At 32.3% G+C, this 13,925-nt stretch overlaps 1 protein-coding gene across 2 annotated transcripts in view; it reads right to left on the bottom strand.

Annotated features, from left to right (window-relative positions):
* LOC145662598 (venom carboxylesterase-6-like) overlaps positions 1–13,925 on the bottom strand; it is a 159,259-nt gene that overhangs the window by 24,473 nt on the left and 120,861 nt on the right. For both annotated transcript variants that reach the window (XM_081728315.1, XM_081728314.1), the window contains exons 2-5: positions 8,814–8,963; positions 8,262–8,415; positions 6,480–6,665; positions 612–802 (exon numbers count right to left, since the gene is read on the bottom strand). In XM_081728315.1, the coding sequence (XP_081584441.1) occupies positions 612–802; positions 6,480–6,665; positions 8,262–8,415; positions 8,814–8,963 (681 nt within the window). The remainder of the gene's footprint in view (positions 1–611; positions 803–6,479; positions 6,666–8,261; positions 8,416–8,813; positions 8,964–13,925) is intronic.

The raw sequence follows: 13,925 nt of genomic DNA, 5'->3' as shown, positions 1-13,925 counted from the left end.
AAGCTCAAAGAAATCTGGAAAATAAATTTGTTCTTTTAAATAAGGTTTATCTTAATTGTTCATGTCTAGACAACATGTTGAGTTACATCATTCTCCTTTACGACTCTGAGTCCTTTTACAGACTTTAAAGGTAGTCTTAAGTAGTGTTCTAAATTTCCTGAAAGTTTGAAACTGCCAGAATAAAACTATTTCTTCCGTAAAAAAATTAAACATTAGGAGAAAACGTTTTGCTTGTATATTATTTCTCCCAATATACATTAATTTTAATGTATTTTCGCTACATGATGTTGACTTTAGCTACGTTTATTTACATCTAAATCTGATCTCCATCATAGTGGTTCTTTTTCTTCAGTTTGTCAGCTATATTCGTCTAAGTGAACGCAACTTGTCGTTACATTTCGTAATATTGAATAACGTTTACTCTCATTTCAAAGGGAAAAAAATGGAAATGGTTGTACAAATACCAGAAAGGCAAAGTCGCGGTACACTATACCGTGTTGATTTGATGAGGAAACGACTTTTGGCTGTTCATAGAGATTTACTTAACATTCCTCGACTTCTTTGCACCTTAAAGTTAGTTGCACCTTAAAGACAAAATGGTTTTCACTTACCAGGAAATTTTCAACTTCTTCTACAATCTTCGTTGCTGGACGTTGACGTAAGCAATCTATGAGGGTTCGGGAATCATCTGTTGGACATCCTAGGTTGGCACCAATTTTATTGGCCTTCTCTCTTCCTGCTTCCATTTGAGTCCATGAACAAAACGCTGAACCACTTACTGAAATTGCTTTTTCAAATAGACCTACAAAATAATAATTAATTACTAGCTTCCGAATTGGTACATCGGAAAGCAGTGAAAGTAAGCAGCCTAATAGCACATAAAACTAGCTGAAAGCACAAGATAAAAGTAAACAATCTCAAAGTTGAATGTCCTACTACCGATTTCGTTTTATTCGTATTATTTCGAGTTTGTAGTTAAGGAGAAAATACTGTATATAAGCATATTAAATGGTCTAAAATCAGGGTTGTTTGAATTTTCCCCAGCCAAAAATCTCCAGTGTGTTTTATTGGGTAAAACCAACATAAAAAACTCATAATAAAACCCAAAAAGCCCACCTCAAAAAATAGACTTCAAAACTTGGATTGAAATAATAATATGATTATAAATGCTTTTTTAAATCGTACTTCTTAGTGTAAGCCTAGTTTCAAAATTGGTTTAAAATATGTATATATATCACCAGAACAGAATATAATTGAAAACAAAAACAGGTTTAGGAGTCATTCATAATGAATTTTATTTGCGCTCGATCAAATTCGCTGTAGCAGTGTTCAACTATAACCTACTATATAAAAACGAAAAGCATCTTGTTTGTGCATGCAACATGGGAAAACGGTTAAACCGTTTGGAATGCATTTTTGGATGCAATTATCATGTACCTCGAAGAAGGTTTTTAATCAGGGGGAAGGGGAGTATTTTCTATAATTTGAAAGTGGTGTTGCCTGTTGTTTCTGATTACATCACACGGGGAAATGGTTAAGCAATTTAAAATAAATTTTTGAACATACAGTAGTTACCTACACTGAAGTGGGTTCTTAGCTATAATATTACTTTGATTTAAGGGCGCATCCTAGGAAAAGGAGTAGAGGAAGTTCAAAATTCATGTTTAAATTTTCGTTTGATTTTCCATAATTCTTTTGTTTCCATTGAAAGCGATGTTACCTGTTGTTTGTGATCCACACCACGGGGAAGCGGTAGAACAGTTTGAATGAAGTTTGGAACATAATTCATTATTATTGTTTAATATCTTTTTTGTGTTACTTTAACTAAAGGACACATCGTAATGGAAGTAAAGGGGTTCAAAATTTCAGTCAAAATTACAGTATCTCGTGAGCACGTCAAGTTAAGGAAGATGAAATTCGTTATATAAAAATCTCACTAAAAATAAGGGGACATGACACTTTCTATTTTTGAAAATTTCAATTTTAAGGGAAGAAAAAGGTGATTTCTATAAACTTTCTTCACATTTAAATCGACGACGTGTATTGTTTGTAATCGTGTTACAGGAAATGGCTGAACAGTTTGAAATGAGTTTTAGAAGATAGTAGGCCTACCTAGCTCATGCTGGGATATTATCATGTAACTTTCTCTAAAGGACGTATCCTGAGGGACAAAGGAGTTAAAAATTCATGGCAGAAATAGAATAGCTACACTTTTATTAATATGCGTATCCTAAGAGGGAGAAGAGGTTCAAACATTTTCCTTGAACCTAATTCAACCCGTGCAAAGAACGGGCACTGCAGCTAGTATGGAATCAAAAGTAATGCGGCTACATTTCCTTTGTTTTTGTTACATACTTGCGTATTAATATAAACAGATAAAATGACTTACTCTATGTGTGTTAATTACAAATCCAAAACGTTCCACTTGAAAAAGAAAGTTACTAAAGATGCACCTCTATCTTCTCAACACTAACGGCAATCAGATCGTGGAATTCCCTAATTCTTCTTGTGTATCTGATGAAGTATGTGAAGCACAGTACAATTATTGTGTGTCACAAAGCCCCTTTAATCGTAAAATTTATTGTAAGAAACCACACTGGTAACTTAAAATGGGAAAAAATCATCCATTTTCAACATTTCAGTTCTAAAAATAAATTAAAAAAACGTTTTATTTCTTTTAGAAAAACATCCATTCAATAAAGACATTTTTTGTCTCTGGCTCCTGAATTTGAGGTACTATCAAATTGCCTAGTGTGTTGAGTGAAACTCAGAACGGCAGGCTCAGGGATTTGAATCAAAGGTGTAAAAGGGGATATTAGTCCTACTCTATATTACATGAAATTATCCATCTCTTTGTTACTCTAGAAAATTATGTACTTCCTTCTTTCTAGAAATCGAAATATAAGCTATGGTCAATGGTGCAAAGTGTATCCCACAAAACGCATATCGGACTTCACGGATTCCTTGTGCATCACTTTTTCTTTCTTTTTTGTTATTTTTAAGTTTAGGTCAATGCCTCATGATTATGCACCAGGGCTAAGAGAGGCTGTGATGGTATGGATAATAATGGTGGCATGACGAGAGTAGTAGGAAACGGGAGAACTCTGAGAAAACACATGCACATAATGTTTGTTCACCACAAAACGCACTTGACGGAAGCTGGGATCGAACTAGGAACCCGCACCAGACGTGAACTACCGCGGTTCCACGAAGGAATTCATAGTTTCATGTGGACAGTAGAACATATATACTTAAGTGGTATTTATGTAGGAATATGGTTTTAAATATACGTACAAAATTTAATAAAGCCCAATTTTACCCAATAAAACCCAATTTTACCAATAAATCCCAATTTTACCCTACAGAACCCACAGGGCTGTTTTTTTTTGTTTTGTTTTTTTTTTTTTTTAACTGGATTTTTTACAACCCTGTCTAAAACAGATGGTTCTTCTTTGACATCATCAACTTCGTTATAATTTTATAAAATGTTTCACACCTCGTATAGTAGAACTAAAAATAATTTCCAAAAATATTATTTCTGATTTATTCTTTTAATACAGTTAACACTAAACATTTTTCTCATCGAGGGTGTAAGAGCAAACATTTAATACGAATATATAAAATGCTGTTGTTGATTGAAAAAAAAAAAAGAAGTATGATACAGTTCTAATTAAATAATAACGACAAGATATAGTTTAAAAATTGTCGTTCAGTTAAAATAATTCTTGAATGGATAAATCTAAATAGTTTATGTGATTCTGTCAATAATTAAAGATATAAAGTATTTATCGTGAGACGAATAACATGATAAATTTGTCTGAGTAATGTTTCAGGTTCCCTAAACTTCTTCACCTCACCATATAATGTAATAATGGATCATCTCTATCGCTGTTATATTTATGTACAGGTGTTTATCTGTTCAATTAATTTAATAAAATATAAATAAGGTGGTTAAGTTCTGACGTTGAAATTGTAGTTTCTTTTGTTGATAGAATCTTGAAATAGCGTATATGTATAGATTTCTGATATGTACTGAATGGCTTAAAGGAACATATAGAGTCAACATGTGATGCTGAAGATGGATTCCGTCTACAAAAGGATTTCAAGTTCGATCTGATGTTATGTCGAACTGGATAAAATAAGGGTTGATGTTTGAATCCTAGACACAATTATTTAATCACGCTGTTGACATAATCTGGAGTTTCGCCGTTGTATATACAGATATTTAATACTTGAGTATACACTTCTTTACGAGTTTATTGTAATACCGCTTACATCGTCTAAACTCTATCTTTAAGAAACACTGTGTAATTCACAATGCCATAAATAGCCAGAAATACATTCAGGATTCCAATCCAAAGTGAACTTGGAAAGTGATATCCTAAACCCTTTATTTTTAAAATTGAAGTCCGTATTCTCTGCGTTGTTGGATAGGGGATAAAGTGACGAGTGATAATTCTTTAATGATCAGGCGGTTAACGCTTACTTTGGTGGAGGTAATTTTGGATTTAATTCTCGGTGCTTGAATTTGGGCTTCGGTATTTCTCTCCAACGGAAAAAAGAAAACTATAGATGTTTGAATTAGATTCTAAGCATTAGTCTGACTTAAATTATTGTACTGTCGATGGAGATTCAATCCTGAGGCTATTTGTCACGTTCACGAAAACGAAACTGACCGACACATCCTTCTCATAAAAGCTCACTGTACCGTTGTTCAGTGGTAGAGTACTTATATTTGGTGGAACTTGCCCTTGGCTTGATTCTAGGCTATATGAGTTCGAGGTGAGCGACATTGCGTTCGTGGGTTTTAAATGGATTCTTCCGTTTCCTCCATATTCTTATTCCATCAGTCATTCATCTGACTTTAGCACCTGCTGAAACGTTAAGCGAAAGATTTAATATTATTTTTTCTAGCTTTAGTTTATTCGTTATATATATATATATATATATATATATATATATATAAATTAATTCCAAAATTATAAAGCAAATGATAAACTGGACAAAAAGAGGCCTTCACAACCCCAATAAGAACAATATTAATGAAACGAAATGTAGAGCTCATCTTCTGCACAGCACTACAAAAACACTATTTCAATGATGAAGAAGATAGGGCTACTAAGAAAATGTTTGCTGAACAAATTTGCTCACTATAGAAATAATTCTTTCACAAAAATATTCAAACTGAAATTCACAAAATAATAGTTGAAAACGAAAATGGCAATCCTCGGTGAAATTTAATTTACCACAATTTGTAATAGACATGCAAACAGAAATGTATGAGATGTAATACGAAAGGTAAAACTCTGAGAATACATGGATAGGATACAACATCCTGAAAGGAATTCACAAACAAATAGTTAGCCAAAAGTAATTTGTTCATTGAAACAGAAGGATCTATAGAAGTGATCCAAAACAAAGACGTACCAATCCTATACTACCGGAAACATACCCTAAAACAGTGAGTGGTTCTTAACGTGAGTGTTACCGCTCCCCAGGACGCTGGAACGAAAAGGATTATAAGGTATATAGGGATGTTTGATTAAAGGAAAGTGAAGGAAATTAAGGGAAAAATGACTAATATAAAACAAACTATAGAAATAAGATTTCTTTTCAAAATATGGATTCTCATTTGCGGCAAGTGATCTGCTAATAATTGCAGAATACCTATGATTTAAACCTTTCTCTTGTTCTTAGATTGCTCACTCAAGTTTTACTCATTTCACCCTTGAGCATGGATGGACTGAGTTAAGATGAAGAGGAATGTTCAGGCCAATCGGATTCACCAAGAGCTCGAAATGGAGAGAACTACTGCCCTTAAAGACCCAATAAAGAAAACAGACAATTGTAAAAGGTGTCAAGAATAAAATGAAACAATAGAAGATATTCTCGGGGAATATATAGTAAGAAACAAACCACAACTGAGTGTACAGAAAGACACAATAACCTAGCAAAAATTATACACCAAACCAAAGCACCACAATGTCAAATGATATCAGAAAAAAATCCATATTACAGATATACCCCGTTGTGGAAAACAAAAACTTCAAACTAATGTATTGGGACATATCCATAATCACACATAAAACTATAGAATGCAATAGACAATATATTGTCTTAAACAAGAACAAAAGAATAATCTTTGTAATAAATATTGCAATACTATCGGATAACAACCTGCAAGAAGAAATGCGCTGAAAAGAAAGTGCATTTACTGACTTAGCAATTGAAATTAAAAACATTTGAAAATAAGTAATTGTAACCATAGTTCTACCATATTTACCACAGGACTTATACCAACCACTTTGAAGGCAGAAAAGAAAATAATATATTAGTATTTACTGCATTAGTTATTAGGAAGCTCATGAAACTTGTCTTAAATGAACCCTGATTCAGCCATAATCAGAAGCGTTAATCTCAAAAAAGAACCTAGTAACAAATGGGAGAGGATGAAGTTATTCATTTCATTATATACTAACCTTTAGACATTGGTGACAGCAAGTGATAATGAACACTGGCCCCGCCAGCTGAAACTCCAGCAATTGTGATGCTTCTTGGATTTCCACCAAAAGAGGCAATGTTTTCTTTTATCCAGCGAAGAGCCATGGACTGATCCTTCATGCCATTGTTACCTGGAACTACTTCATCTTCAGTGCTTAGGAAACCTAAAGAATGAACAGGAAATTCATAAATATCTTAATATCATGACACTACTGCATAGTACAGATGATATAAAGATGCATTTAAACTTCAGATTGAAACACATTTAGACCTATCTTATGTCAGGAATATAATATGATTTTAGTTACAATATAATGTTAATTGTAGTTGTAATAAGATATGTAGTTATGATATGTAAAAGCTGCTTTTATTTCAACCCTTGAACAGTAGTAAATCACTGTCTTCCGAAGTTTATCGAAAGAGTTGACTTTGAGTTTAACATTCCTTTCAGCAGCGAGGCTATATGAGACGGAGTTTATCGAAAGAAATCCTATGTCTTCTTAGATGGATGTGACCAATTGAGTTACATTGAAGTACATGTCAGTACTTAAAATGAATAGAAAATCACAGAAAACATAACTTTTAAAGAAAAAATTTGTTCTTCTAGTTTTTCTTAATAAATACAGAAGAAAATAATATCTTGTGAATGTTCTCTCATGTAAACAGCAAGACTTATGATACCATCCGTTTGTTTGTATCCTGTGAATTTATTTGACATTTTTTTTTTCAATTTGAAAATTTGTGATCTTATAAACTATGTCTAACATTATTTTTATAAACAGATTTTAAGAAAGCACAAAACTTATTGTCTAACCACATATATACCCCTTGGTAAATTCATGCAATATTAAGCCATATATTTAAATATTAATGTTGAAATGACAAAGAAAATTAGAAAAAGGAGTAAGAGCGCTGACAGAAGTGAACGAATTTATAGGAAAATAGATGGAGTACGGGAACGAGACTAAGCTCAGAACATCTGTTTTACAAAGTATGAAGTACGAACGTTCACAATGGCGTATAAGCGGACCCACCAGTGGTTTTGGACTCTCTGTACAGAATAGTAAAAGTACAAATTTATAGTAAAAGAATGATATTTTCAGAGATAGAAAGTAGAGAAATATATATATTTCAATAGTTTTGTAGATGATATTGCGCTTGTACTATTCTGAAATTTATGTTCTGCATAAAGGTAGAACAATTGTGTAAAAGTTGTGAAGAATATGGAGTGATAAATTTCAAAAATATAAATTAATTAATTATGATTGAACATTGGCATGAGTTATACTATATTTGGAAGTTGAAGAAAAAGTTAAAATAGATAACTGATATCTCAACAGTATTATTAGCAAAAATGAAAGACTAATAAAAGGTAGCAGCGACAGGATGGATGAAAGAAGTCTTTAGAAAAAAGGTAGACATGTTTTATACGATCACAAAACAGAAAAGATCTAATTGAAATAGCTGTTTCTGTGGAGCATAGTAATGCACGGAACACAAATTCGAAAAACATGAAAATAGTATTAAAATGAATTAAAATAGATAGATAGATAAAATATGGAAATCCAATGCTGAAAATTTTTTAGATGTAATAAAAAGGTACATAAAATTAATAGAACATGGATTAGGGGATAATAAACTGAAACTAAACTAAAATCAAAGTGTAAAGTAGTTTAGTAACAGTATGAAGGTAAATTGCTTATTGGCGTTAGGTGCTAATGATAGAAAAAGTACTTATGACAACGGACTTGCTTCCTTACCTAGTGGTCCCAGTCGATAATTGATTGTAACCAGCACAACATTTCTCTCCATCAAAAACTTAGGTCCATAATGTTTCCATGATCTTACAATAAAACCTCCTCCGTGTATGTAGACAAGGACATCCAGATTCGGATTGTAGCCTCTTTCAGGCAGCTAATCAAACATAGAGCAGTTGTTAATATAGTTTTAAAAATACTTAAAAACAAAGTTTATCTTAGATATGCATAACCCATCCGAAGCATTAATTTCAAACTTAACTAACATGCTGGTCTTCAGAGATCTAACTCATGGCAATGACAGTTGCGAAAGTAGCATCAAAATACAACAGTCAATTTAAAAAGAGATATTTGGTACAAAAATTTGAAAGAGATAACAAAACATTATTTTACTTATAATATGAATGGAAAATACTTTAAAGCGTCAATTCCTTTTTTAAAAAAGTATAAACTTATCACTCATTGACAATTTCTAGAATAACTTTCTTTTATTAACCCTAACTCTGTATTGTACTAACAAAACAAAACAAAACAAAAAAAACTCATCTTCCTCACCTCTGGCGTATAAACATTGACGTGTAAGCAGTCTTCTGTGCCTATAACTCTGGCTGATTTGTCTTCGTTGAGTAAATAATACTGTAAACAAATGGTGGGCTTTCCTGAGGCGTTCCATACTCCAATCCAAGGCTCAGCAGGTTCAGGAGGCTGTAAGATAATCATATGTATCTAAGTTTAGTTCTATTAATATTATTATAGTTAGTTGATTTAGAATTAACATTATTACTATATGATTATGTTATTATGTATTTGTCTATTATTATTATTATTATTATTATTATTATTATTATTATTATTATTATTATTATTATTATTATTATTATTATTATTATGTCACAACACCAAAACCTATCGCCATGTGAGTTTGTGGTGAACAAGGAAGTATTGTGTTCGTGGGTTTCTTCAGGGTTCTCCCGTTTCCTTCCACATTCTCATTCTACCATTCCTTATATACTCATTTACTTTTATTATCTATTTGTCTGTTTTAGTCTAAAAGGGATTAACGGTGGGACGTAGAAACTGAGATATCATATTTCATTTTCATCAGGGACCCCATTTGGTATCAGTTTGCGTCAGCGCAACGCAATATTTCCAATTGTAACAGGAAACTAAATACATGATACAGAAATAAATTGCAGGAATAATTAACACTTGTGACCAGAGTATATACACTTATTTATTAAAATTAAAATACAGTGTAACAGTTTTGACAACGTTTCATCAGACACTAGCTGCCTGCGGTTGAGGAGCAAAGCGTAAGTAGGTGCATTAGCGTGGTGCACCATCAAATTTTGGTTTTACCACAATTCAAGCCTCGTGCTGCGTACAATATCCTTCAACCGCACTAAAATGCCCTGGTACGCCTGTTTGTTTACCATCTAACCACATAATACAAATTCATGAGTTAGAATGCCTTTTCATCAAAAATAAAAAAAAAAAATACACCTTGATCTTTGCTTGACTCATACGTGCTGTTTTTCGACATGAAGAGTTTAAATGAATTAAAAAGCAATTGACGTGTCTCTGTAAATGTTCTGTCAAGTTTGTAGCATAATTTCACACATACATGTAATTCTTCAAGTTCTTTCATTGTCACTGTATAATTAATTCTACTAACAGCTTGTGCACGTGCTCACTTCAACGGTTGTAACTCGGAGATTAACGGTCATAGCAAATCGAGGCAGATGGCAATTCGTTGCCTAAACCTGTCGCTAGTTGCGCTCAATATCCGCAGCAAGCTCCCTCTGCTGGTTGGCGCGTTATTTCAAAAGTTCACTTTTTTTTAACATACCTCGTATATCAAATATTAACAAAATTTACTGAGTCGTTGTTGAGAAAATCATTCAGAGAGAACCCTGTTCAGAGAGTAAATTACCTCTTGTAGACTCCTTCATGCAAAATGATATATGCCATATTGGAGAATTGTTAATCAAATATTAGGAATTCAACTGAACGGATTTAGAAAAATAATGCAAAAAAAAAAAAAATCTCATCAAAAGGGTAAACCCTTTATGGACTTTCTCGTGCAGAATAATTTATGTCGTATTATGGGGTTTCGAATGAAACATTTTTTTACGAAAAATGAACAAAGTTTTTGAGAAAACGTCTAAATAAGTTTTCCTCAAATAACTTAACTAGCCCTTGTGAAAGTTTAATAAGTGTTAGCTTGATAATTATTATTATAAATTATATATAAAATTTCCTAAATCGTTTTTGAAAAAAATCTTAAAGGACTCACTTCTAAAAGTAAATTATCCCTTCTTAATTTTACTAAGGGAAACTAATTTACCATGTTGTAGAATTGTTAATAAAATATTTATTTATGAAAATAAAGAAGACTGATAGAGTTGTTTTATTTTTAAAGAATCACAGTTTTTAATTCTTACCCTTCAGTAAACTCTTTTTTTTTTTTCTTTTTGGAGGTAGGAAGAAAATAGGAAAAGAACCGTAGAGAATTTTATGAAAACCTTTAATTTAAAATTTGGTCCAGAGACATTCAACGATGTGACTTGTAGGTGATCGTGTGAGGACGAACAGGTGAACAGGTGGATAGACACCAAAAATTCACTTTTACTGTATGTGGTAGCTATGGTGCTTGTGAAAATATCTATATCTATCTATCTATCTATCTATCTATCTATCTATCTATCTATCTATATATATATATATATATATATATATATATATATATATATATATATATATATATATATATATATATATATATATATATATATATATATATATATATATATAGTGTTTTATTTCTGATGGTACGCAACGGTACGTCGTACCTGCACCTTTTTAATAAGAACTGAATATTTCCTCTTCTGTTTTAGAAAGAGGTTGACGAAAAATTTCGAAAATACCAAATAGTAAATATATAGTTTTATTGAAATCAGAGTTTCTATTGTTTTCCTTTCCTTTTTCCCTTTCTAGAGAAAGAGTCGAGAATCTTTGTTCCTTATTCAATTGTATTCAGGGACTAGAAATATTTGGGCTCTTCTGTCTCTTGCTCGTTGGCACGTCCTCGCGCCTCCCTTTTTTCATTCCTTTTTCGCATGGTAATATAAATCATAAAGGCTCTGAACCGACTAGATTGTTTTTCTGAAAAGACTGTCCTCCCACAACGAAATAGTCCCAGCAAATTTGCCTGTCGCTGAAATCCGACTAAACTGAAAATCATACAAAAACTGTGGGGCTCCACCTTTGTACTTTCTCCGCAGAGGAGCCTTTGCTCAGTTCCTATTTTAGTGTATCCAATTAATTGTTTTTATTCATTATTAGGAAGAGGATTAAATGATAACATCTCTTAGATCTTTTTGCTTAATTTATCCATTAATTTAGTAGAGGTTTGTAGAACATTTTGGTAGCATGATCAGTATTCTGAAGAACATTATGTGAGCAGTATACTGTGCGTGTGTTGTTATTGAAATTCAGTATTTGTGAAACGCTTGATGGGCAGCTTACTTCCGCACGTTTACCAAAAAAAAAAAAAAGCAAGAAACAAATCATAAGAGATATTGATTATCTACGTTTATTGTGTTATAAAAATAATATGTAAGAATCAGATATTTTAAAAGCATCTTTACATATATGTATGTAAGAGTTTTTAGTTACAAGACTGCAATTTTATATTCTACTGGGCATTATTATTTTTATTATTGTTAATAATAATAATATCCTTAAAGGTTTGCAACTTTTTAACCATTATGAACCTTTATTTTTAGAAATAAAATACTATTATATATATTTAGAAAACGACGTATTATATATATTATGTCTATTATATATATACACATTGGCCATTACTTTTCTCTCCTATCGTCGCTCGAAAGTAAATATGCCAACCGGAGACAGAAGAGAGCTGAATTTGCTTTCAAATACATGAGCGCCCTCGATGAAAGCAATTAATACTGGCAATAACCATAGGCTATAGAGTTAGTTAGATAGTTAATATACCATAACAATATAAACTAACTCTATGTTCTATGGAAACCGGAGGTTCAATGCTGCATTTAGAAAATCTCTACATTGACTTTTGTCCCTAGCCAAGTGGATCTAGTTTCTACTTTGAATTCTCATTTTTGCGACATTAATTTTAATATTGTCCTCCCATTTGCACCCAGGTAATCCTAATGGTTTTTCCCGATTGTGTTTCCAATTACAATTCTGAAAGCGTTCCTACTTCCTCCCATTCTGGTTACATGACCTCCCCACCTGAGTAATTACCGTAACAATGTTGAGTAAACCGTATAAATTATGCAGTTTCTCCTTATGAAATTTCCGCCAGTCTCCATCTCCGTCCACATTGGATCCAAATATTCAGCTTTCGATTTTATTTTCAAATACTTTCTGAGCGCGTTCTTTCCTTAAAGTAAGCGACCATGTACAGTATAACAGGCAGAATAAAGACCATTCTCGACGGCAAAGATTGTGCGGACAAGTATTTTCCTACTCGGACTTTACTTTGGGATTCATATAAACGCACCTAACTAGCTTTTCTGTTTTCCCAAATTCGGTAAAAATGTTATACCATGTTTCCCTATTAACAGGGTCGTATACCTTTCTAAAATCAATAAATAAATGATGTACCAAAGTATTGTATTCTCATTTCTTTTAAAGTATTTGACGAAAGATAAATATATGTTTGATAGTTGATCGATTTCACTTAAATCCACACTCATAATCTTCTGCATATGGAATCAAGCATGCTAACAGTATGAGAGGATTTTATGGAATGTTGACAAAAGAGAGATGCCTCGATAATTATTACTATTGGTTTTGTCACTCTTTTTGTCAATTGGAATAATGATTGATTTTTTTCTACTTTTGTTACAATTCCTCCTTCTTTCAGGTAACGAGAATAAGTTTATATATCTCGCTCTACAGCTTTTTTCCCTCCAGCTAAAATTAACTCAGCACGAATTTCTTCTATACCTGGAGATTTGTGTTTCTTTAATTTATTTATAGCAATTTCTATCTCTGTTCGTTTAGGTTCTGAAATATACGGTTCTGCTATATGCATTTCACTTTCTTTATAATATTGATTTTCTATTGCGTGTAGAGCAAATTGTCAAATAAATCTTTCCATCTATTCAAAATACTATCCATATCCGTGAAAATGGTGCTGTCCGTTTTAATGGTGTTATCCGCGCGGTTGATAGCCTTTCTTAAATTTGTCGATGCCTTTACATGATACAAGTTTGGAATATTTTTGTTTTTGTTATTATCTTCAAGTTCTTCAATTTTAGCTTTCAAAAACAATCACGTTTTTATGTTCTAAAAGTTTTTGAAATTTCCCATTTGATATCAATTTTATGCAGTTCTATCGTTCGGATTTTGTAGCCAATGCGATTTTGACTGTTTTCTCTTCTCTGTTAGTTTAGTGCATTCCTGGTCGAACCATGGTTTGTTTCTACGTATTTCCGCTCACCCTATTTTAATTATCTTTTTCTGAACTTTCAATGCGAAGTGCATTACAAACTTTGTAAAATCGAGAATCTATTCGACACTTCAATCTGGTATTCCCTTCTCGCCCCTTAATTTCTTTAAATTAAATCTCTCCATTTTGAGATGCAGAAGTTTTTCTTTTTTCAACAATAATCT

This window comes from Thermobia domestica, chromosome 10 (genome assembly GCF_964235325.1).
Source record: "Thermobia domestica chromosome 10, izTheDome1.hap1.1, whole genome shotgun sequence".
Taxonomy (NCBI): Eukaryota; Metazoa; Arthropoda; class Insecta; order Zygentoma; family Lepismatidae; genus Thermobia; species Thermobia domestica.
Note: the sequence above shows the minus strand (reverse complement) of the source record. Positions and strands in the feature narration are given on the sequence as shown.